Raw genomic sequence first — 23,257 nt, 5'->3', positions numbered from 1 at the left:
ATATGGCAATGAATAAATTAATGTCGCTTAATGTTTTAGTCGTCGTCGTTATGAATTCGATGTTGAAAATGAATGCTTAATGACTCAAATTGATGTTGTAATTGATGCGGCCTGATTTGGAGGTTATAGTATATTCTATGTAATTTGTATGTTGATGAGAATAGCATTGTTAGAATGTGAATTGTGGATGCAAAACATGACTTGAAAATGAAAAGAGGGCTGCTCGGTTAGGGGATGGTTTCGGCCAGCTTGGAAAAAATTTCTTGGGATCGTTGGAAAAATTTTGTGAATGGTTTAGAAGTCCTCTAATATGGTGGGAAAGGATTCGGGTTGATAATCGAATGTACGAACGATATCGTGGCTTGAAAGTAAGCCAATGAATCGAATATTTGGAAAGTTATTGAAAGATGTAAAAGAAAGTTATTAATGTTGTATTACTTTTCGGATTGGTTGTCAATGTTACTAGGTTGGTTATTGTGGTTGTTGTTGTTGATTTTGAGCGAGTTAAATTCTCGGGGTAGCCTATTTACAGGGGAAATGCTGCCCGGATTTCTGTAGAATTAAGGGCGAAATTGGAATTTAATGCCCAAAAAGTCTTTAGCTAATGTTTGGCATTTTATGGCTTGTTTGTAGACCTTGGGCAGCCCGAATCATAGGTTGGACTTAGCTTGAGTTGGATCATATTGGAGAGCGTTTGAGGTATGTAAAGCAACCTTCCTTCTTTTGGCATGCCTTAGTTTCACATAGGCTAGATTAGAGCTTTAAGGGAATTCCAAATTCGAGATCCGAGCATGTTATGATCCATATATATATTCTTTGGCACTTTTATGTATGTTTTTATGAAATATGAACCATGATGTATTTGAAGTAATCGCTTTCCGAAATTCGCATAGAAAATGTTCACTTTAAGGAATTTTGTAATCTCTGAATGCCATATTTTTCGCATAGAGGCTCGGATCGCTCCAATAATTTTTATAGGAGTTTGCTTGATGTATAATGGGTATGTTTTTCATAGGCGGGCTCAGTTCGGGTCTATACTCGTCTGTGGGTCCCGCGACGCCCTTTATGTAAATTCGACAACTTTGAATCAAAAAGTGATAATTATTATTCCGATTTCAAATATGACTATTTTACTTATCCTTCGGATTTATAATAATGATTTTATGCATATGATTCCTCACTACTCCGCTCGTGCTTACTATGATATCGTTCGCCGGTTCCCGGGCCGGTTCTGTTGTCGTGCGCTTTTTGATACATTCCGGTGTTATGCTGTGTTTATGGTTCACCGTGCTCCTCGCTCGAGGGCCGGGTTCCACTTATGTTTGGTGTTATGCTGTGTTTGGCGTTATGCTGTGTTGTGATGTGTGACGGGGATTCGGAGATTTGAAACTTTCTGGTGTTATGCTGTGTTGTGGCGCCATCGACAGGCGGGCGACCACATTTTCCAGTGCCCTATGCATAATTTATACTTTGGAAATAAACATTTTGATATGTATTATTTTCTATATATCTGATTCGATTATTATTCAGATTTATTTCTGTACCTTCTGCTTTGCATACTCAGTACATATTTCGTACTGACCCCCTTCTCCGGGGGCTGCGTTTCATGCCTGCAGGTACAGACGCACAGCCTGGTGATCCACCTGTTTAGGACACCCTTTCTGCTATTCGAAGTGCTCCTCTCTTTCCGGAGCTTATACTTTTGGTATATATATTATTAGTGCATTTGTATATATTTGTTCATGGGTACGGCGGGGCCCTGTCCCGTCATATGATTCTGTCGGTCTGTTTAGAGGTCTGTGGACATGTTTGTGGGTTAGGGTCTTTCTGTATAGATGCATGTACATGTCGTTTGGGCGATCCCATACGCCGAGGCGGCCGGTCCGCATATGTTGTTTGGGCGATCCTATACGCCGAGGCGGCCGGTCCGCATATGTTTATATATTGCTTGGTTAGCCCTGTGTGGCTTTTGTTGGTATTTTCTGCGTGCAGGGTATATTGGATAGTCCGTAAAACAAAGGAAACTCTGCCGAAATTTTCTGGAAATTACCTAAATTTGAAATAAAGTCTTGTCGGCTTCCGCCATATACTAGAATGAGTTGATAGAATTTGAGATAATATTTGATAGATGGGTTCGGGTGCCCAGATCGGGCACTAGTCACGGCCTACGGGGTTGGGTCGTGACATTAGCCACGTCAGATCCACATTGGCTCCACGTAGTCTTCCAAACCCAATTCTCTTTTTCACCCGCTTCCCAATCCCAATTCTCTTAACCCGTCTAGACTATTGTTGACACTAAAACACCATGTAGTAATGTGAAAAGCTGGAGTTTTAATCGCATCAAGGTACACGCGTAATGCATGTGATCAAATGGAGGAAATCTTTTTCTTGTCAATTTCATGTTTGGCTGGTCAAAATGTTTTGGAAAACATTTTAACTAGAAAAATAAATTTCTTAAAAATGAGGGAACTAACTTCCCTAATAGAAATAGAGAAAATAAGTTTCATAAATAGTATTCCAACCTCATTATCTCCCTTTCGGTTTTTCCTAGTAAAGTAAATAGATTCTTTTTTCTGGCGCCTAATCCAATCCGGCTAACCGAATTGGATTTGATCAGGCGCCAGAAAAAAGAATCTATCGCAATTGTTGGTCTTTAATTTTTGTCCCTCTCTTAAAAAAATAGCCAAAAATACTCCGAGGTCCGGCATAACTTTTGTAATTCCTTCATAAGTTTATGCCGGGTCCGGCATAACTTTGAGATCTCATGTCAACTTTTTACAGATTTTGTGACATCAAAATGCTCTATTAAAATTCAAGTGGTTTTTGTGTCAATGTGTCCTAAAGACTTTGTTTGCTACATTTCCTGTATTGGATATATTATAACTGCTCTTGTTAATATATTATGGGGTAGTGTTAGAAAAGAGTAGTTGTCGTGATTTTGTTCCATTATATCTAAGCCTAGTTTTTCATGAGTATTAACACTATGATAATTGTTGACAACATTTGCATGACGATGAGTGGAAGAGGCCACGCACAAAGTTTTTACCATGAAGCCTTTTAGTTCTGTAATAATATTGGAAGGAGGACAATGGAATTCTTCCTAGGTACCCTCATCCGGTGGGGGCATACTTTTAATGGGAAAACTTTGATGTCGGACCCGGCATAAACTTGTGAAGGAATTACCAAAGTTATGCCGGACTCGACATACTTATGCCAAGTCTGCCCATAAGGCATAAGTATGCCGGGTCCAACATAACTTTGGTAATTCCTTCACAAGTGTATGCCGGTGGGGCATACTTTTAATGGGCAAATTTTTATGCCGGATCCGGCATAAACTTGTGAAGGAATTACCAAAGTTATGCCGGACCCGACATACTTATGCCAAGTCTGCCCATAAGGCATAAGTGTGCCGGGTCCAACATAACTTTGGTAATTCCTTCACAAGTGTATGCCGGTGGGGGCATAGCGAATTTAAACTCTGCCTTGCAATTTTTTTAAAAAATTTTGACTGTGTGGGGGTTCGAACCTGGAATCCATGGGGTTTAGCCGAAGGGCAAAACTTAAAGATTTTAAATATGAGGGGCAAAATTTAAAGACCACCCTAAAAGGGCAATTCTGCGAATTGCCCGCTCCTAATTTGAAGGTCTGATAGATGGGCTTGACAAAGCGATCCAAAGATAGTTGGGCCAAATGCCTACTATCCAGCCCATCCCCAAAAACGACTATAACAATAACAACATCTGCATAGGGTTTATCCTCTTTGAGTTGCGTCCCTTGCAGGTTCTTTTCTATAAACCCTCTCCTTTATTAATTTTTGAATTTCTTGTTTAACCATTTTATCATCGTTAATATCAGTATACATTTTGAGAATTGCTGGACACATTCATGTTACTTTTTAAATTCAGCTAAATATTTGTGGGTGTTTGGACTAAGAATTGTGAAATTTGGAAAAAGTTTACAAGTTGAAAATGGCATTTGACAATTGGAGTTGTTTTTTTTTTTTTTTTTTTTTTTTAATTTTGTGAGTGATTTGGAGTGAAAATTGTAAAAAACAGGTATTTGGAGTTATTTTGGAAAATTATAACAATTCTAGGTCCAAACAATTGTCCGGCATAGAAGTCGAGAAAAAAGTGAAAACTATTCATGGCCAAAGAGGCACTTAGCATCGATAATTAAAACCTTACAACATGAGAAACTTCATAGTATAGTAGATTGGTTATCTAGATATGAACCAATAGAGCTGAATGTAGTTTTGTTTGGGATTGAAACATATTTGATTGTTTGCGTTTACAGATTGAAGGACGAGAAAAATGTCTCATAGGAAGTTTGAGCACCCAAGACACGGGTCTTTGGGATTTCTGCCCAGAAAGAGAGCTGCTCGACATAGGGGAAAGGGTATGCTTTATTCTTTTCGGTACTACACATAATTGATGTGATCTTGATCCACTGTTCTATTTTCATTGAATTGATCTGTGAATCAGAAGGTAGTAGTTATGATATGAAGGTGTACAATGGGTGGGTTGGATAGGGCTAAAATGGGCTAAAAAGCGTGTCATAACCCAACCACCCCAATTCTCACTAAGTTTTAGTTTCTTTATTTTTCTTATATTAATTTTTAAGTACCTAATAAAACTATTTTTTTGAAAATATTTTGACAATATTTCTCATGGGTCAATTTGGATTACATATCAGCCCAATTTTTAGATGGGCTGAAATGGGTTGGGCTAAAATGGGCTGAGCTAATAAATGGTAGGGCGGGTCACTTTTCATGGGCTAATTTTGCCACCGCTAGATATGATGGTTTAAAATGTCTGGACGTGAGATTCTTAACAGGGAAGAGTGTTTAAGTGTTTTCCCCCTCTTTTTGGTAGATAAAGAAAATAAATTAATGCACCTCAATCCAGGATAGCTCAGTGAAAAAAGAAGAACTCATATTTATCTGTTTTCATTTGTTTCTTTCTCTTTTCAGTGAAGGCATTCCCTAAGGATGATCCAAGCAAACCCTGCAAGCTGACTGCCTTCTTGGGTTACAAGGCCGGAATGACCCATATTGTGAGAGAAGTTGAAAAACCTGGATCAAGTAAAATCACCTTTCCATTATAGCATTGCAGCTCTGTATTCACATTTTTGGCATCTGGATTAATATTTAAACTTTGATAATGAACACTGAATTAAGTTTCTAAACTACTATGTTGATGTTAAATATTATTTGGTGAATTGTAGAACTCCACAAGAAAGAGACATGTGAAGCTGTCACCATCATTGAAACACCTCCGATGGTGATCGTTGGTGTTGTCGGGTATGTGAAGACACCTCGTGGTCTTCGTTGCCTGAACACTGTCTGGGCTCAACATCTGAGTGAAGACATTAAGAGGAGGTTCTACAAGAACTGGTGCAAGTCCAAGAAGAAGGCCTTCATGAAGTACTCCAAAAAATATGAGACTGATGAAGGTAAAAAAGATATCCAGGCACAGTTGGAGAAACTCAAGAAGTATGCTTGTGTCATCCGTGTATTGGCTCACACTCAGGTACTAAATCTCAATGTCATCCCTCAGAGATTGTTTTTGTAGGGGAATCATGTGCCAATATCTGCTTTTGTGCATGTAAAAAATGTATTCTATATTTTTTCCCTGCTTTTTCCGAATTCTTGTTTAGGCCAACCTTCATGTTGGAGATACTGGTAATAAGAGTTGTTGGAAGAAGTAGTTTCACATTGATATTTGCACCTCTTAAACTTAAATTAGCTCACTTGGGATAATTTTAGGATACTTGCATGTTATCCTCCTTCACTAAGCAGCAGATCTGTGTTCTTTTTATTCACAAATACTGGTTATTTATGCAGTGAATTTGTTGCCTAGGTGGTCATGGGTGCTAGGCATTCTTGTACAGACCTAGTTCCACATTTTTATTAAATCTATCTTTATTATGCTAAGCAATTGATCCATTTGGTTCTTTCTGATTCACAAATGATGGTTATTTATGTAGTGAATTTGTTGCTTTAGGTTGTCGTGTGTGCCAGGCATTCTTGCCCCAGGCCTAGTTTCATAGTTTGATTAAATTATTCTTTCCAGGCGTTATATGTCCTGTATATTTCAACTAAGTTATTTGGACACTCATTGTAATGTGGCCATATTTTACTTCAGATAAGGAAGATGAAGGGTCTGAAACAGAAGAAAGCACATTTGATGGAAATCCAGGTGAATGGTGGGACTATTGCCCAAAAGGTTGACTATGCATATGGTTTCTTTGAGAAGCAGGTTCCAGTTGATGCTATTTTCCAGAAGGATGAGATGATTGATATCATTGGTGTGACCAAGGGTAAGGGTTATGAAGGTGTTGTAACACGTTGGGGTGTGACACGTCTTCCTCGCAAAACCCACAGGGGTCTTCGTAAAGTTGCTTGTATTGGTGCTTGGCACCCTGCCAGAGTTTCCTTCACAGTGGCCCGTGCTGGTCAAAATGGATATCATCACCGTACCGAGATGAACAAGAAGGTCTATAAGCTCGGCAAAGCTGGGCAAGAGTCACATGCAGCGATAACTGACTACGACAGGTTTATATATATTGTCTCCTTGCTAAAGTTCCTTTCCTGGAAATGGGAGACTTCCCATTTATGTGCAATTAGTGCTTTTGTGTGCTTGTTACATCCGGTAGGTGGTAACTGCAATTTGAGATTTCTTGATTTAAAGTTCTTACTGAACAATGTGTTTATCCCCTTGCTGAAGATCTCATCATATTCTAGTGGAACTGTTAAAACTACTTTATTTGTACCTAAACTCTTTGTTTGTGCCAGTTAGTTTCTTGATTTCCACTTTGTTGCTTACATTTCCCTTGATGACGTCAGGACTGAGAAAGACATCACACCTATGGGTGGATTTGCCCATTACGGTGTGGTGAAGGATGATTACCTGTTGATCAAGGGATGCTGTGTAGGTCCTAAGAAGAGAGTTGTTACCCTTCGCCAATCTCTTCTTAACCAGACCTCTCGTGTTGCTCTTGAGGAGATTAAGCTCAAGTTTATTGACACTTCTTCAAAGTTTGGACATGGTCGCTTCCAGACCACTGAGGAGAAGCAGAAATTCTATGGCCGGCTCAAGGCTTGAAGGCTATTATAGAACTGCAACTGTTGGCTGAGCTTAAACCAGCTGTTTGCTGAGTTGAACCCATGACTTAGTAGAAGTTTTGGACAAGTTATTGTTATTTTTTCTTTATTTTATAAAGTTTTTCTGTAGACAATGGTCTACATGCTAGTAAGTACCTTCAGGATTTTAGTTGAGCTTGCAACTTTTGCTAGAGCTTAAACGCCTATTATTTTGGTAGAACAGAAGTTTTGTCAATTTGTGTTATTGATATCTTAATTTGTGAGGTGACAGTGCTGTTTATCAAAATGCTACCATACCTTTGGGATTTTAGTTAGAGCGTTGGTTTTGCACTTGACTGCTGGGTGTCATTAGCTGAACAAGACCTGAGCGTTATTAGTATCCTCTTTGTTTCTAAAAGCATCTGATCACTAAGCCTGCCTCTTGTGTTTAATAAACTTTGGATGAAGGAGCAGTCTCTATCCTGATTTACAGAGGCAAAAATTAAGATCTCTTTAGAGTCTTGAACCATTTCGAGGGTAAGGAATGCTTTCTAGTTCTAATACGTTGCTATCTTTCCTTTAGATGTATGAAGGTAATGCCTATAGGATAGTCTTATAGTCCGTTCAGTTTACAATTTGCCTGGTTTTTCCCCTTTCCTGTGAGTAAAGAAACAAATGAACAGACTTATGGAATTACTCCCGCCTACATATTTCGTATCTTATTGTTAAGTTAAAGGTTGAGCTAACATTTTCCCTTGAAAAGTTGATTTATCATGTTCTTGTGTGTTTATGGAAAAGAAAGGTTTTGGGTGTCTCAATTAAGTGGTAGTAAGAGTGTAGTTTGAAAAAGAAGATTAGCAAGGACATCTTAGATCTCTTCATTTGAACCCGGGAAGAAATTTGACGGTGGGTGTTTTGTTATTTCTTGTGCCAACTTGCCAGTTCTCCTCAGAGTTTTCACTTTTCACTATGTAATATTGAATTTTGCCCATATAACAGATTTGAAATAATAATATCACTGATTAGTCTTTTGTTTACTTTTCTCGTTGCCTGCCAGTAGATTTGTTCAATTATAGTTTGAGATATCCTTTTGAAATTATTCAACTTGGCTAATTTTACCTTCGGACTTCCAGAGTTCTGAAAGATACAGTGATACACCACTAATATTGATGAATAATAATAAATTAAATGTCAGCCAATCACAATGAGTCGTGGAATACCTATTAGTCCAAATCTTTACAACGAGAAACTGACCGCCACGCCCGCGCCCCCACACGAAAAAAAGGAGAAAAAAGAATCTATTTTAATAACAGGGATACCCTTTAGCTACAATTACTGGCTCAACCTCTCATTTTCACAACTAAAAATAATCTTACGGTCCCTACCAGATGCATGTGCGCTCTCTCTTTTTATTACTTTTTTCCAATGTGTGGACTTGTTTACCCACTACAACTTTTACATCTATCTTTTCCCCTTGTGGAATTAGAGAGATGAGAAGCAACTTCGGAAAAGTTGAAGCAGACAAAAGGATCAGTTATTATTTGTGTCATACCCTAAGGCCATCGAATCCACACTGCTTGTATGTGACAGACTGTTTCGTTGGGCTGATCCCTATTGTGCAATCCACGGATACCTGCTCCAAAAAACCATTCATATTAGAAAAAAAAAAGATTCATTTTTTTTTCTTCCAAATATTGTTTTCTAGTGAAGGTAAACCGTGAAGCGCGGAAAATAGAAGAGATAGGAGTTTTTGGTAAGATAAATAAGTGCAACAAGTTATAGGCACTAGTTTGTTAAAAAGGTCAGCCCTATATACTAAGCTCCCGCTATGTGCGGGATCGGGAAAAGGGCCGGACCACAGGGGTCTATTGTACGCAACCTTACCTTGCATTTCTGCAAGAGACTGTTTCCACGGCTCGAACCCGTGACCTTCTAATCACATGGCAACAACTTTACCGGTTACGCCAAGGCTCCCCTTCATAGTCACTAGTTTGTCAAATAGACAAAAGCACCATCACTTGCATTCAATGACATCTCGATATTAAGCAATTCAGAAAGTGTATTTACATTAGGCATCAGTATGGTTTATATAAAATTTGAATGATGTCAAAAGGGTAAATATGAGCATCTCAGAAAGTCAACAAACGGAACAAAGAAGTTTGAAAATGGAGTTAGTAACAGTGGATGAATATAATAATGGAGAACTTTAATGTAATATAGTGAAACTTGTTTCTTGAATTGACATTGGAACCTGGAGAAAAGCAAATATTTTTAGGCTCATAAATCAACACATAAAGCTAGGCTTAAGCTATTCGAAGATACCCCAGGGGAACATGTTTTTTGTTTTTTTGGACAAGGGAACTCACAGGCCAGAGCCGCTTATTTTTGCTACTTTTCAGGTGTGAACAGGGTAAACCCCGCTCTAGTATGGAAATGTGATCTACTAACTATGAACACAATCAATTATGTTTGAAAATGGTCCAAGATCTAAGTTATTATCTAATCTAATCTAAGCAAAATAAACTAAAGGGTGTGCATAGTGGCCAATGAAGTGAGTGAGAACCAGAGGAAACCAAGGTCTCAACAGAAAAAAATTAAATACCAAGTGATTTCTTCCAATTTGCATAAGTTTTGATGGACAGAATTATCCATTATATCTATCGGCGGGAGGTAATAGGTACTCATGAAATATTCGAGTTGTGTTTGAACTGATCCGAATAATACCATTATTATTATAAATAAAAGGAATAAAGGACTAAATTTAGGAGCAATATACAACAAGAAAGCCCCTTTCTAGGAAGGATCCAACAACTGGAGGTGCAATGAACACCACACATGCATAACAGTAGGAGACAATGTGGTGCCCTGTAGAAAGTGGCCTACTCCTTGGAGCATTATAAGTTGTTTGTTTGGTGGATATGTGTTCACATTAAACTATTAGACGTGTGATATGCGTTTGCACCTGGACATCTCTCACTTAATCATGATTAATTAATTATATATTGTCAGTTCATTACATAACTTAATCATGATAAGTTTATATGAATCCAAACCCAGCACCAAAACAAATTCAGAAATGCCAAGAGTACTGTAATAAATGAGCACGTAAAGTGAACTAGGGCACCCGGCGACAAAACCTATTATACTAGACATGATAAACAAGGTGGTTGGCTCCCACTCCAAATTATTGGTTTTTGTTGCTACTTAGAAAACTAAGCAGGCTTTTGGCCATACAATTTAGAGCTCAAATTTAAAATTTGATTTGAAATCAGTGTTTGTTTATGACATTTAGAACAAAATTCTAACTTCAAATCTACCTGATCAGGCCCTTAGAGAAAAATATTCATCCAAATCAATGCTCTTATTAGATTGTCTCTCTTTGTTTTTATTTTTTCCTTTTAATAAAGCACTCACTTATTAGATTCTCAGTTGCCCCATTTTTCTGTCCTTCTACCCATCTTGTTCCCCCTACTTTTCGACCTAATCAAGTCCAGAAAACACCAGAATGGCTTTTGGTAAATAAACACCCTTTTCCTACTAGTACTACTTTAAGGACGTGGCCTACAATACCCCATCCTGGCTTTTGGCAAATGTAACACTCATTTCCTACTACTTTAGGTAGGATTGAAACATTTCACCATATTGGTTTCGGCCCTCATTAAAGAAATCATCCTAGCTACTCCGTCAAAATACACTGTCAAAATATTTGTTGTATTTTTCATTTACACGCCTCTTAAGAAAACATTAATTAAGAGAGAAGTGTTTGACTATATTACTCTTCTTTAAGTCTTAAGATATAATCTTTCAACATTAAATATTTACTCTATGTATGTGCCATAAAACAATTACTATTAAAGGTAAAAAGGGAGAAAAATAATTAATTTTGTCTTGAATTTCTAAAATAACAGTATTTTGAGACATAAACTTTTTTAATAAGGATGACAAGTATTTTGAGATGGAAGGAGTACGTGACATGGAGTTCGATTTCAATGGAGAGGAACTCTTCGTTTGACACTATCCTTCCGGACTAAGGTATACATGTGAGAATTGAAGTTTTGGGTATCTAAAGCGGCAGATAATCACAGTATGCTACTAAAAATATGAGGGCAGAGCCACAGTCGTTAAAAGATTTTAAAGTTATATACCCTACCAATTTACACTGCCACTCTGGTTTACTCAACTATACCAATTATGCACGAGCACCATCTTCTCTTAATTATTAATCCCCATTGATTCGATATGTTTTTAATACAAAATTACTACTATATGTTTTTAAGCAGCATTGTGGCGTAATCTATTTAGTCATCAGCGTATAAAATTTAACATATTATCTAAATTATTCGGTAAAGGATTTAATTGTTATACATTACTCCTGTTTATATAAATTATATTTTATAAGATGAGTAGGTAATCTAAAAACAGATTTTTAACAGCGAGAGTGAGCAGGCAGTCTGTAATGATACAGTGTATATAATACTACTATTAGTCAAAAATAATACAGTGCATACATAGTAAGTAATACAGTGTATATATAGTACTACTATCAGTTAAACTACACTAAAATTACTGGAGTATTACATACCCGGGATTTTGTTTTTCCTTTCAATTTTATCCTTATCGTTAAATAACCATTTCCTATACTAATTGAAAGGGTAGTCAAATTTAGATTTCCAAGGGGCCATTAATAAAGATCAATTAGAAAAATAAATATTATCTTAAGAGAGTGCAAAATACAAACTTAATAAGTAAAAGTAAACAGAGGAAATATTTTGTAAATTAATTATATATTTACTCTCTCCCAATTTAAGTGTTTCATTTTTCTTTTTGGTCTGTCCCAGAAAGAGTGTCTCTTTCTATATTTAGTAAGTTGACAATTCAAACATTTTACATGACAAGTTTATAACAACAAGATGCAAAGGACATTTAGTACATTACACATAATTTTACTTTAAAACCACAAAATTCAAAATTCTTTCTTTATCTCTTAAATTCGGTGTCTAGTCAAACTAAAACACTTAAATTGGGACGAAGTCGCAAATAGAGTACTAGATTTACTGTAAATTTCCAATAACTCGCCTCCCTTATATGGGATGACAATCTGTGCAAAAAGCTCGTTTCAAGTTACTTAAGTTCTAACACTACTAAAATGAATACATTAATAGAGTCCGGAACCTAAATGACCCAATAAAAGAGCCAAAATACCCCAAGAAAAAAAAAGTGATACCAAAATACCCTTAACGCAGTAAATTACTTTCGTTAAAGGAGTTAACCGTAACGGCACAGTTAACTCCTTTAACGCAGGAAACTCTTGCGTTAAACAAGTCCCAATCCATTGGCGCACTAATTTTTTGCGTTAAAACAAGTCCCAATAAAACCTCAACCATACGACCCAATTTTTAGCAAAGTATGAGCACTTTCCATGTGCATCATGTTTATCCTCATTTAAAGCAAAAAAAAGTAGTAATACTTATTTATGTATGTTTATTTGTTCCCCTTTCATTAATTATTGCTCTTTATGCCATTTATTCATAAAAAAAATTACAAATTAAAGTGTTTCATGGTAAAATTCTTTAATTAAAATTTTACCATGAAACATTTTAATATGTAACTTTTTTTTTTTTATGAAATTTGATTTAAGAAAAATTTAATAAAGAAACATGAACATTTCATGATTTTTTTTTAAACTTGATTTTATTTTCTTTATTAAGGAAACTTGATTTAATTTTCTTTATTAAAATTTTCATGGTAAAATTTTAATCAAGAAAATTAAATCAAGTTTCCTTAATTAAAATTTTACCATGAAACACTTTAATATGTAACTTTTTTTTTATGAAACTTGATTTAAGAAAATTTTAATAAAGAAACATGAAAATTTCATGATTTTTTTTAAAACTTGATTTAATTTCCTTTATTAAAATTTTATGCTTAATTAAAATTTACCATGAAACACTTTAATATGTAACTTTTTTTTTTTTTTATGAAACTTGATTTAAGAGAATTTTAATAAAAAAACGTGAAAATTTCATGAAAATTTTAATAAAGAAACATGAAAATTTCATGAATATTTTTTTAAACTTGATTTTAATTTTCTTTATTAAAATTTTCATGGTAAAAGTTTAACTTCTTTTATTATAAAATTATAAGATTTGAGATTAACTTTTTATGATAAAAATTAGAAAAAGTTAACCTATGAAAAGTTAAATTAACTTTTTTTCTTTGAAATAACAAATGTTAACTCTAACTTGAGTTAACTTGTAATAAAAACATTTTGGAAAAAGTTAACCTATGAAAGTTAAATGTTTTTCTCTAATTTAAAGAGTTCTATAATAGAAAATTAAATTCGAGTTTTTCATGGTAAAAGTTTAACTTCTTTTAATTAAAAAAACTTGAGTTAATTTTCTTGTAATAAAAATTCTTGGAAAAAGTTCAACCAATGAATGTTAAATATTTCCTATAATTTAACTTTTTTTGTAAGAAAAAAATACTAACTCAACTTTTTCATGGTAAAAGTTTATCTGTTTTTTCCTAATTTGTAATAAGAAATTTAACTTTTTTTTTTTTTGGTTTTCCATCCTGTGTTCGGGCCCACACTGGAGCCCAACTAATCAGATTCGAGCCGCGCAGGGCCTAATCGAGGAAAGCGCTTCCTACTAAGGATTTTTCTATACTCAGAGCTCGAACCTGAGACCTCATGTTTCTCTTTAATTCGTCCTTCCTAATTTTTAATTTAAAAAAAAAAAGTTAGAACTTTTACCCTGGAAAACTTCATAAATAAAGTTAACTTAATTTAAATTTTTTATTACAAAAAGTTAAACTTTTACCATAAAAAATTGGAGTCACGTCAAATTTTTTTTAATTTGTTTTTTATCTTAAAAAAGTTAATCTCAAGTTTTCTAATTTTATAATAAAAGAAGTTATAGACTTTTACCATGAAATTTTAATAAATAAAATTATCTTAAAATCCCTTTATTAAAATTTTATCATGAAACACTTTAATATGTAACTTTTTTATAAATAAAGGGCATAAAGAGCAAGATTTAATTAAAGGGTAACAAATAAACATACATGGCTAAGTATTACTTTTTTTTGCTTTAAATAAAAATAAACATGATGTACATGAAAAGTGCTCATACTTTGCTAAAAGTTGGGATCGTATGATTGGGATTTTATTGGGACTTGTTTAATGCAAAAAATTAGTGCGTTAAAGGATTGAGACTTGTTTAATGCAAGAATTTACGGCGTTTCTTTAACACATTAATTTATTGCGTAAAAGATAATTTGATATCACTTTTTTTTTTTTTTGAATATTTTGATTCATTGACTCTTTTATTGGGTCATTTAGGTTCCGGCCTCTACATTATTATAAGTGTATATTATAACTAAAATAGGTCCCTAAATTCTAGTAGGACGCATTTTAAGCTAAGCTAAGCTAGTACTAGTATCTAGGGGTGGGCGTTCGGTTTTTCGGTTCGGTTTGGCTATTTCGGGTTCGGTTTTTTGAAGGTGGACACCGAACACCGAACCAAACTAATTCGGTTCGGTTCTTTCGGTTTCAGTTTTTTAAAGTTCGGTTCGGTTTTTTTGATATAATATTAGAAGCGATTCCATTGACACTAATTCATATTCTCAAAAGCAATAAAACATAAAACTGATAAATTGAAATCAAAACCAAACAAACAGGATACACAAGAATAGAAAACTATAATCATGATATATGATTACGAGGTGTTATATACATACCGTAAGAATAATTAAGAAAACACAGAAAGGACATACATTAATCCTAAAGACATATCCTAGTTACCTTTCTTTGTTAAGGATATTTGATTTTCTCAATTGAAGTGAAAAATTAGGGATACAAATGCAAAAGAGGACTTATTACAATTGGATTTTTTTTTGCTTTAAACTTAATGGGCCTGGACTATTTTAATTTTTTTTGGATAATGTATTAAATTTCGGTGCGCGTTCGATTTTTCGGTTCGGTTTTATTAAACTTCGGTTCGGCAATTTCGGTTTCGATTTTTTTACGGTGGATACCAAACACCAAACCAAACTAGTTCGATTCGGTTCAGTTTATTGAATTTTCGGTTCGATCTTTTGATTTTCGGTATTTATGCCCAGCCACTGGCACAAGTTAGCAAAGCACAGATGGGGAACAAGAAAGAAGGCACACGTGCCACGTCACACCGACTCCCAAGCTGATATTCTACACTGCAAATTCGGCGTTTCTAGAGAACAAAACCCCAAAAGTCTAGAGAGAGAAAATACTGAAGAAAAAAAGATACTCTCTGCACTGTCTCAATTTTGTGTCTTATATGATTAAATACGAAATTTAAAAAATAAGGATTTTTTTTAAATCATATGATCCTAAATTAAAAAGGTACATTGGGTATTAAAATATTACTTCTCTCATGTCAATTTATGCGAATATATTTTTTGATTAGTTCGCTTTTTATATTTAAAAAATAATAATTTTTAACTTTATAAAATAAATTATAACTACACAAAATATATATGACTCATTTAATATTATAAATTTTAAAAGTTTTCTATATTTTTTTAAATTTCGTGCTCAATCAATTAAATTCACATAAATTAAAATTAAAAAAGTATTTAATCTTGTGGTTATAAACTTACCACGTAGAATATTTAATGTGTGTCAAATTTTTAAAACAGAGTAAAAACAAAAATTAAACACATGAGTTGAGACGAGAGTACTAGCAATCTTAGAGAGAGAGAGAGAAAACAAAGTGCTAACCTGCACACCAGGTGAAGTTAACCCAAGGATCCGAATCTTAGCTCCGACATCTCCCAAAACCCGAAGCTCGACCCGATCATTCAACGCCGCATCATGGATCAAATCAGTGGCATCCGCCTGGAGCAAGTTGACCCGATCCACTACAATAGTGGTTTCGACCCGGCGAACACTGTGCGCGGGTTGGTAAAACCCGGGAACAACGCCCCGACCAAGAGGAATCCCCCGGTACATTACAGTAAACCTGACGTTCAAAAATTAATTTAAAGTCGTAAGAAATCAAAATTGATTAAAATTTTGAATTTAATTCTGTCTAAATATGATTTATAACCAGAAATTATAGGAAGTTATTATCAAAATATGTTTCATACTATAAGTCTTATGAAAATTCTAACTCACGACTCTTGACTAACTCATGACTTTTGACTTATTGTTGCTATTTCGGCTTAAAAAAGTGCTTAAATTTTTTTTTATCTCATTCAATCACTATAAAAGTATTTTAAAAATTATTTTGGCTTAAAAGTACTTAAAAATAACCCAATCCAAACAAGTTCTATTACTCCTATCCTAATTAATGATACTTTTTCAAGATTCAAATAACACGAGCTTTGATCAATATTTTAAGATATAATTTTTCATCAAATTGATATGAAAAAGATTGTAACTTATTTTTCATGTCATTTTCAAATATATAAATTTAATCTTTAAATATTGAGTTAATCTAATTTAGCTTTAAAATTTAATCAAATTAACTTTAAAAATTGAAAAGCATAACATAAATTGAGCCGAAAAAAGGATAAATAAGGGAGCTGTGGAGATCGTAAGGAGCATCCGTAGAGTTTATAAATTAAATATTTTCCTTCATTCACCTGGACTCATCGTACTTGATTCCCACCTTGTTATCATTACCAGCAGTGAATACCATACGTATATTGAGTGAAACAGAAGCAGATGAATCAGAGGATACTGCGGCAGCAACGTTGGCAGAGTTGGGTGTTATACCAACGTACTGAACACCCACTTGCTGTAGATCAAATTGAGGTTTTTTAGGTTTCAATGCGAGTACGATAACTAGTATGACAGCCAGGATAAGTAGAAGTAAGAAAGAAAAAAGAAGGAATAGACAACAACAACAACCTTTGAATGATGCTTTAGATGAAGATGATGAATAAGGAGGCGGGTAATAATGAGGGTGGTGAGTGGTACCATTCACGGTATTTTGGGTTGGTCTAGGAGTCATATTTTCACACTAATTAACAGTGGTTGCTGCTGCTGCAGGGAGAGCGAGAAGTAGTAGTCAGTAAAGGAAAGGGGTATACTTCTCTCTCTCCTCTTTCTCTTGATTTGTCACTACACTCCCCTCCTAATATATATACTTCGTCTTATTAATATAATATAATACAAATGTGTTTAACCAGGCATAACATTTAAGAAAAAGATAAAGGTTTTTGAATGTGGTAGTCTAACACAAATTAGAAGAAAATTTGTTGCTAGAAATTATTTTAATAAGGATAGGATGAAAAAGTTTTAAAGTAAAATAAGATATCATTTTTTTAGATTTTAAAAAGAAAAAATTATTACTCTCCCGTCCTAATTTATGTGATATAGTTTGATTTAGTATGAAGTTTAAGAAAAAAGTAAGATTTTAAAAACTTGTGGTTTAAAATAAGTCATAGATATTTGTATATCTGTAAATCATTTCACAAGAGTAAAAGAAAATTTTTAAGTTAATTATTTCTAAAAATAGTAATATATTATTTTAGAATAGACTAAAAAAAAAATATCAAATAAATTAGGTCGGATGGAATAGTTGGTAATGGAAAGGGGTATACTTCTTTCTTCTCCTCCTCTCTCTCTCGATTTGTTACTATTGTTTTGAGAGAGGAGATGGACTGAGAAAGAGAGAGTGTGTGTGAAAAGTGTGTGGAGCGATGACTTTTTGTGTATGTGTTTTGCCTGGAATTTAATAAAGGTGGCTGCCTCAAAGTGGGGTAAACTTTGACATGGCGTTTATTATTGCCATTATTGTCGTTTGTTTCTTTCATTTTTCTCGACACTTCCACGACTAATAATACCACAGTAATCCCCGCTAAAATAACAGTGCTTCTAATTTTAATAGTTTGGTCATCGATAAAGGCTATGCGTACCAATGTCAGATATGAAGGCTTATTGAGAAATGCATAGTAATTAAAAGAATCGACATATTTTAAGTGTTTAATTTATTAATGTAATGAACGTTTAAGAATATGTATGAATTTTTTTATATAAATTTGAACAAAAAGTGTATAATAAGAATATTTTATTGGCAAAATATATCAAAACACCCCTAAATTATACCAAAATGTCGATATCACACTTAAACTATACGAGCGACCTATTACACACCTTATGTATCTAAAACTGATATTTTTTACTCCCTGAGAGCTGATGTGGCACAATATTTTTTTTTTAAAAAAGGAGCGTTTTAATTATATATTATTTTTTTTTTTTTTTTTAATTGTAAAATTCAATGTTTTTTTAACCCCACCACACCCCTCATTTTCCCCACCCACCAAATTCATCTTCATTTTTTCTTCCATCTCCATCTTCCTTCCCTCCTCCATAGCAAAGACATAAACCAAAATTTTAGGACACCTTTTAATTCTCTGAGCACCTCCATAATTATTACTCCATGAAAACCTTTTGGTGGAAAATTGGATAAATTTGTCAAGTCCGGATTGTCTAGAAGAAAAAGATGAAGCAAACGGGTATTTGTGGGTTTCCTTAAATTGGTGATTTGAATGAGAACTAGAAGCAAAATTGGAAGAAGTTGGTCTGTTGGAAATTATTGTTGAAGAAGAAGAATGGTGTGGGGCGTCGGGGCGGGGGTGACGTGGTCGAAGCTTTGATGGCTAAAATCTGTTTTTGCTATTGAAGAGCCTATTTTAACTCATAGATCCATAAATCCAATGGAGTTTGCTGAGATTTAGTACTAATCTAGTTTTTAGTCCAAAAGAATTAATTTTTTGTGGGCACCATTGAAGCAACGTAGCATCACCAATGCTCCGTCTCATCTTCTCCAGCAAACTGGGTCACTTTATTTCATGTTGCTATTATGCTTATTATTTCACATAGATGAACTTGTATTTTCCGTCGATTTGTGATTTTCCGTCAAACTATTTCTAATGATACTGGTTTTTTGATATGTGAAATTGCAGTGATGGTGGTGGTATTAGGTGGTGGCTGACGGTGGTTAGACAATAACAAAAAGAAAAAAAAAACATGTATATAAATAAAAAAAGAAAAATTGTGAAAGAATAAATAAAATATAAATTTATTGTATTTCTAAGATTAGCAATCACGTGTTGCTGACGTGTCGCGCGCGTGTGGAACACTCCCACACCTGAGACTGGTTTTCAATTCTCAGGGAGTAAAAAATATCAGTTTTAGATACATAAGGTGTGTAATAGGTCGTATAGTTTAGGTGTGATATCGACATTTTGAGTATAGTTTAGGGGTGTTTTGATGTATTTTGCCTACTTTATTTGCTCAATTCCCCAGACCCCACATTGTTGGACTCACCGGGTATGTTGTTGTTGTTGTTGCTCAATTAGAATAAACCTTAGTTCAAGGGTTTAGATGAAATTTGTTGACAAAATTAAGGAGTTGTCGTTGTATTAAACTTTTTTTTTTTGTTAACGGGATATGAAACTAATTAATTTAAGGTAAGTGTTAGCGAGTAATTACTCGCAAATAACCTTATTCCTAGATTACCTTTTTAGTGACGAATTGTATAGCATGGTGAGTTGCTTTCAATAACTAACAAAGGGAACCATGTCGGACAATCTAAATGAGTGATGCTATATTTATATAGCTAATTTCGGGGAGTAGAAAATGAACTGAAAAGTGATAATGAGACAGTACTTCAAATTCATACATAGTACTAAAATTCGGACTGTATCCTGTTAACTACGATAGTAAATGTCTTGGTGGGAATAGTTTATTGGTGATTTGAGTATTGTTGAAATGTCATAAGTTTGAGATTTTTTCCTTAAGAAAAATTGAAACATAATATATGGAACACTTTATTTAGAGGGCCAACAGCAAGTTGTGCAAGGGATAAAAACTGTGTATGTGATATGTTGGTCTGGTTTGCCTTTACTTTTAAAACCGAACCAAATCAAAACCAACAAATATTAATTTATTTAATTGATTTAGTTCAATTTTTAAGTTGGATCGGTTTTTAACCAAATCGTGAACACACTTACACGAGGAAAGGGACAAAGTTTGGTAAGTTAAATGGCTCGAGAGCAAAATTTTCAGAGGATTTCTTTCTATTTAAGGAATAAAAAGGAGGAGAGAGCAAATCTTCAAAAGGCATACAGACAATTCTTTCTGACTTGCTAGCTATGAGATCTATGGTTGGCCTTTCACATAAAATATTTAAAGCTTGCCCGTCTAGAGGGTCAGATTTGCTTATAAGAGAATTGCTGAGGACCTAAACAAGCAAAAGGTAGCACGAAGGACTGAAATGCAAATCAAAAGTTTTATCAAAGACACTTGCTTTGACTATGTAGACAAAGCTCACACATTGTTCGGAATATTTTGGATTGTGAATTGTACTCCTAGGCAATCTTTTAAAAAGACGTATATGCATGTAGTTTGTCTGTCTAGTAGGTCAACTTTACTTATAAAAGAAGGTGTTGAGGATTTAAACAAGCAAAACAAAGCATGACCATTGGAATGCAAATCAAAAGATATCAAATATATTTTTCTTTGACTATGTGGATTTCTCAATAATCAAGTAGGATTCTTTTTAGTGCAAGTTTTGGCCTTGATTATGGAAATATTTTTTCACAATCAGATAACATGTAAAGAAACTATAAATATATTGATTATAATTAATTGATAATTTAATAAAAATAATAACTAATTCATTATCAAGTGTTACTAGTTATTTAGAATCTAATTTATTTTTTCGTATTATCACTCCATATAACTCAAATCAATTCTTTTTAACAAAAGGGTGCTATGAGAAAGAAAACGGTAAAGTTTCTCCACAAGTTTACACCTAATTAGGGGTGTTCATGGTTCGGTTTGGGTCGGTTATTGATTAAAACCATAACCAAACCAATTTAGTCGGTTTTTAAATTTCTAAAACCATAACCAATCCAAATAAAATAATAACCACCGGTTTGGTTATTGTCGGTTCGGTTTGGTTTGGTTTGATTTTTCGATTTATGACTAGCTGGGGTATTGCAGGAGTATTAAGGTTGAGGAGGTTAAGAGTGATGTTCGTAGGATGCGCAGGGGAAGAGCGACCGGACCTGACGAGATTCCTGGGGAATTTTGGAAGAGCGCGGGCCAGGCAGGTTTGGAGTGACTGACTAGGTTGTTTAATGTCATCTTTAAGACGGCAATGATGCCTGAAGAATGGAGGTCGAGTGTAATGGTCCCTCTATACAAGAACAAGGGAGATATCCAGAGTTGCAACAACTATAGAGGTATCAAGCTGCTAAGCCATACTATGAAAGTGTGGGAAAGGGTGGTGGAGATGAGGGTGAGGAAAGACGTGTCTATTTCAGAGAACCAGTTCGGATTCATGCCGGGACGCTCAACTACAGTAGCCATCCATCTTGTGAGGAGACTGGTGGAGCAGTATAGGGAGAGGAAGAGGGACTTACACATGGTATTCATCGACCTAGAAAAGGCTTACGACAAAGTTCCAAGAGAGATCCTATGGAGATGCTTGGAGGCTAAAAGCGTACCTGTGGCGTACATTAGGGTGATCAAGGACATGTATGAGGGAGCCAAAACCAGGGTAAGGATAGTAGGAGGAGACTCAGAGCACTTTCCAGTTGTGATAGGGTTGCATCAAGGATCAGCTCTTAGTCCGTTTTTATTTGCCTTGGTGATGGATAGATTGACGCGGCAAATTCAAGGTGAGGTGCCATGGTGTATGATTTTCGCGGATGACATAATCCTGATCGACGAGACTCGTAGCGGAGTTAACGCTAAGTTGGAGGATTGGAGACAAACTCTGGAGTCTAAAGGGTTTAAGCTGAGAAGGACCAAGACAGAGTACTTAGAGTGTAAGTTTAGTGAAGCACCTCAGGAGGCTGACTTGGAAGTGAGGCTTGGTACCCAGGCCATCCAGAAGAAAAGTAGTTTCAAGTATCTTGGGTCTATTATGCAAGGCAGCGGGGAGATTGACGATGATGTCACATATCGTATTGGGGCAGGGTGGATGAAATGGAGGCTTGCTTCCGGAGTGCTATGTGACAAGACGGTGCCACCACAACTTAAGGGCAAGTTCTACAAAGTGGTGGTTAGACCGACTATGTTGTATGGGGTGGAGTGTTGGCCAGTTAAGATCTCTCACGTTCAAAAGATGAAAGTTGCCGAGATGAGAATGTTGAGATGGATGTGTGGCCACACCAGGAGTGACAGGATTAGGAATGAGGATATTCGGGACAAGGTGGGAGTGGCCTCGGTGGAAGACAAGATGCGAGAAGTGAGATTGAGATGGTTTGGGCATGTGAAGAGGAGAGACACAGATGCCCCAGTGCGGAGGTGTGAGAGGTTGGCCATGGATGGTTTCGGACGAGGTAGGGGTAGGCCGAAGAAGTATTGGGGAGAGGTAATTAGACACGACATGACGCAGTTACAGCTTACCGAGGACATGACCTTAGATAGGAGGGTTTGGAGGACCCAGATTAGGGTAGAAGGCTAGTAGATAGTCTCATTATCCTGTCCTATTAGTAGTCGCATTATCGTAGTATAATTTCTTGTGCTCTGATTTCTGCTATTATCTGCTATTTCCTGTGCTTTGATTATTCTATATTATCTGTGTCGCTTGCGTTACTTCATTTCCATATCGCTTTGAATCTCTTAGCCTTATCTGACCTCTTTTTATGCTTTTTTTTATTGAGCCGAGGATCTTTCGGAAACAGTCGTCCTACCTTGGTAGGAGTAAGGTCTGCGTACACTCTACCCTCCCCAGACCTCACGTTATAGGATTTCACTGGGTTGTTGTTGTTGTTGACTAGCTGCGTTAAGACTTATCAGTAAAACATTAAAAAGTGGAACATACATCATAGAAACGTTTTTATTATTAGTGATAGTGTAGTACTCAAATTACCCAAAGTTGCTAAACTATTACATATAGAGCTAAAAACTTAGTAGTGGCTGCACCATTTTTGTCATCTTAATACACATATTTGAACATAAAGTAGAGCATAGGAGCTTTTAGTTTTTGTTACAAACATACATATTAATTAAACATATAGACTACCTAAAATTAAAATGAAAATATATGAAATAAAAAAACTTTGTATAATGATCCCAAACTTTGGGGCAGTACTTGCATTTTACCCTCAATTCTCCCATTTTCTTAAAAAAACTTTGTGTAATGATCCCAAACTTCAGATGTTTTTCTATCA

The 23,257-nt window shown here is 35.1% G+C and overlaps 2 protein-coding genes across 3 annotated transcripts; one reads left to right on the top strand and one right to left on the bottom strand.

Moving 5' to 3' along the window:
- The first annotated feature begins 3,755 nt into the window (after positions 1–3,755).
- Positions 3,756–7,370, top strand: LOC132606375 (large ribosomal subunit protein uL3). The gene is made up of 6 exons (XM_060319832.1): positions 3,756–3,780; positions 4,294–4,395; positions 4,970–5,080; positions 5,224–5,528; positions 6,144–6,553; positions 6,845–7,370. The coding sequence occupies exons 2-6, from the start codon at positions 4,311–4,313 to the stop codon at positions 7,101–7,103; spliced, it is 1,170 nt and encodes a 389-aa protein (XP_060175815.1). The 5' UTR covers positions 3,756–3,780; positions 4,294–4,310; the 3' UTR covers positions 7,104–7,370.
- An 846-nt stretch (positions 7,371–8,216) lies between these two features.
- Positions 8,217–17,221, bottom strand: LOC132606374 (NDR1/HIN1-like protein 13). Of its 2 annotated transcripts, XR_009569712.1 has the most exons (4): positions 16,706–17,221; positions 15,840–16,080; positions 8,966–9,067; positions 8,217–8,714 (listed from the first exon to the last, which is right to left on the bottom strand). XR_009569712.1 is itself a non-coding variant. In XM_060319831.1 (3 exons), the coding sequence occupies exons 1-3, from the start codon at positions 17,074–17,076 to the stop codon at positions 8,628–8,630; spliced, it is 699 nt and encodes a 232-aa protein (XP_060175814.1). In that variant the 5' UTR covers positions 17,077–17,210; the 3' UTR covers positions 8,217–8,627. The 2 variants fall into 2 exon arrangements, 1 of the variants encoding a protein (XP_060175814.1); XM_060319831.1 differs by lacking the exon at positions 8,966–9,067 and having other exon boundaries at positions 16,706–17,210.
- Positions 17,222–23,257: the final 6,036 nt, after the last annotated feature.

This window comes from Lycium barbarum, chromosome 8, assembly GCF_019175385.1.
Source record: "Lycium barbarum isolate Lr01 chromosome 8, ASM1917538v2, whole genome shotgun sequence".
Classification (NCBI taxonomy): Eukaryota; Viridiplantae; Streptophyta; class Magnoliopsida; order Solanales; family Solanaceae; genus Lycium; species Lycium barbarum.
Note: the sequence above shows the minus strand (reverse complement) of the source record. Positions and strands in the feature narration are given on the sequence as shown.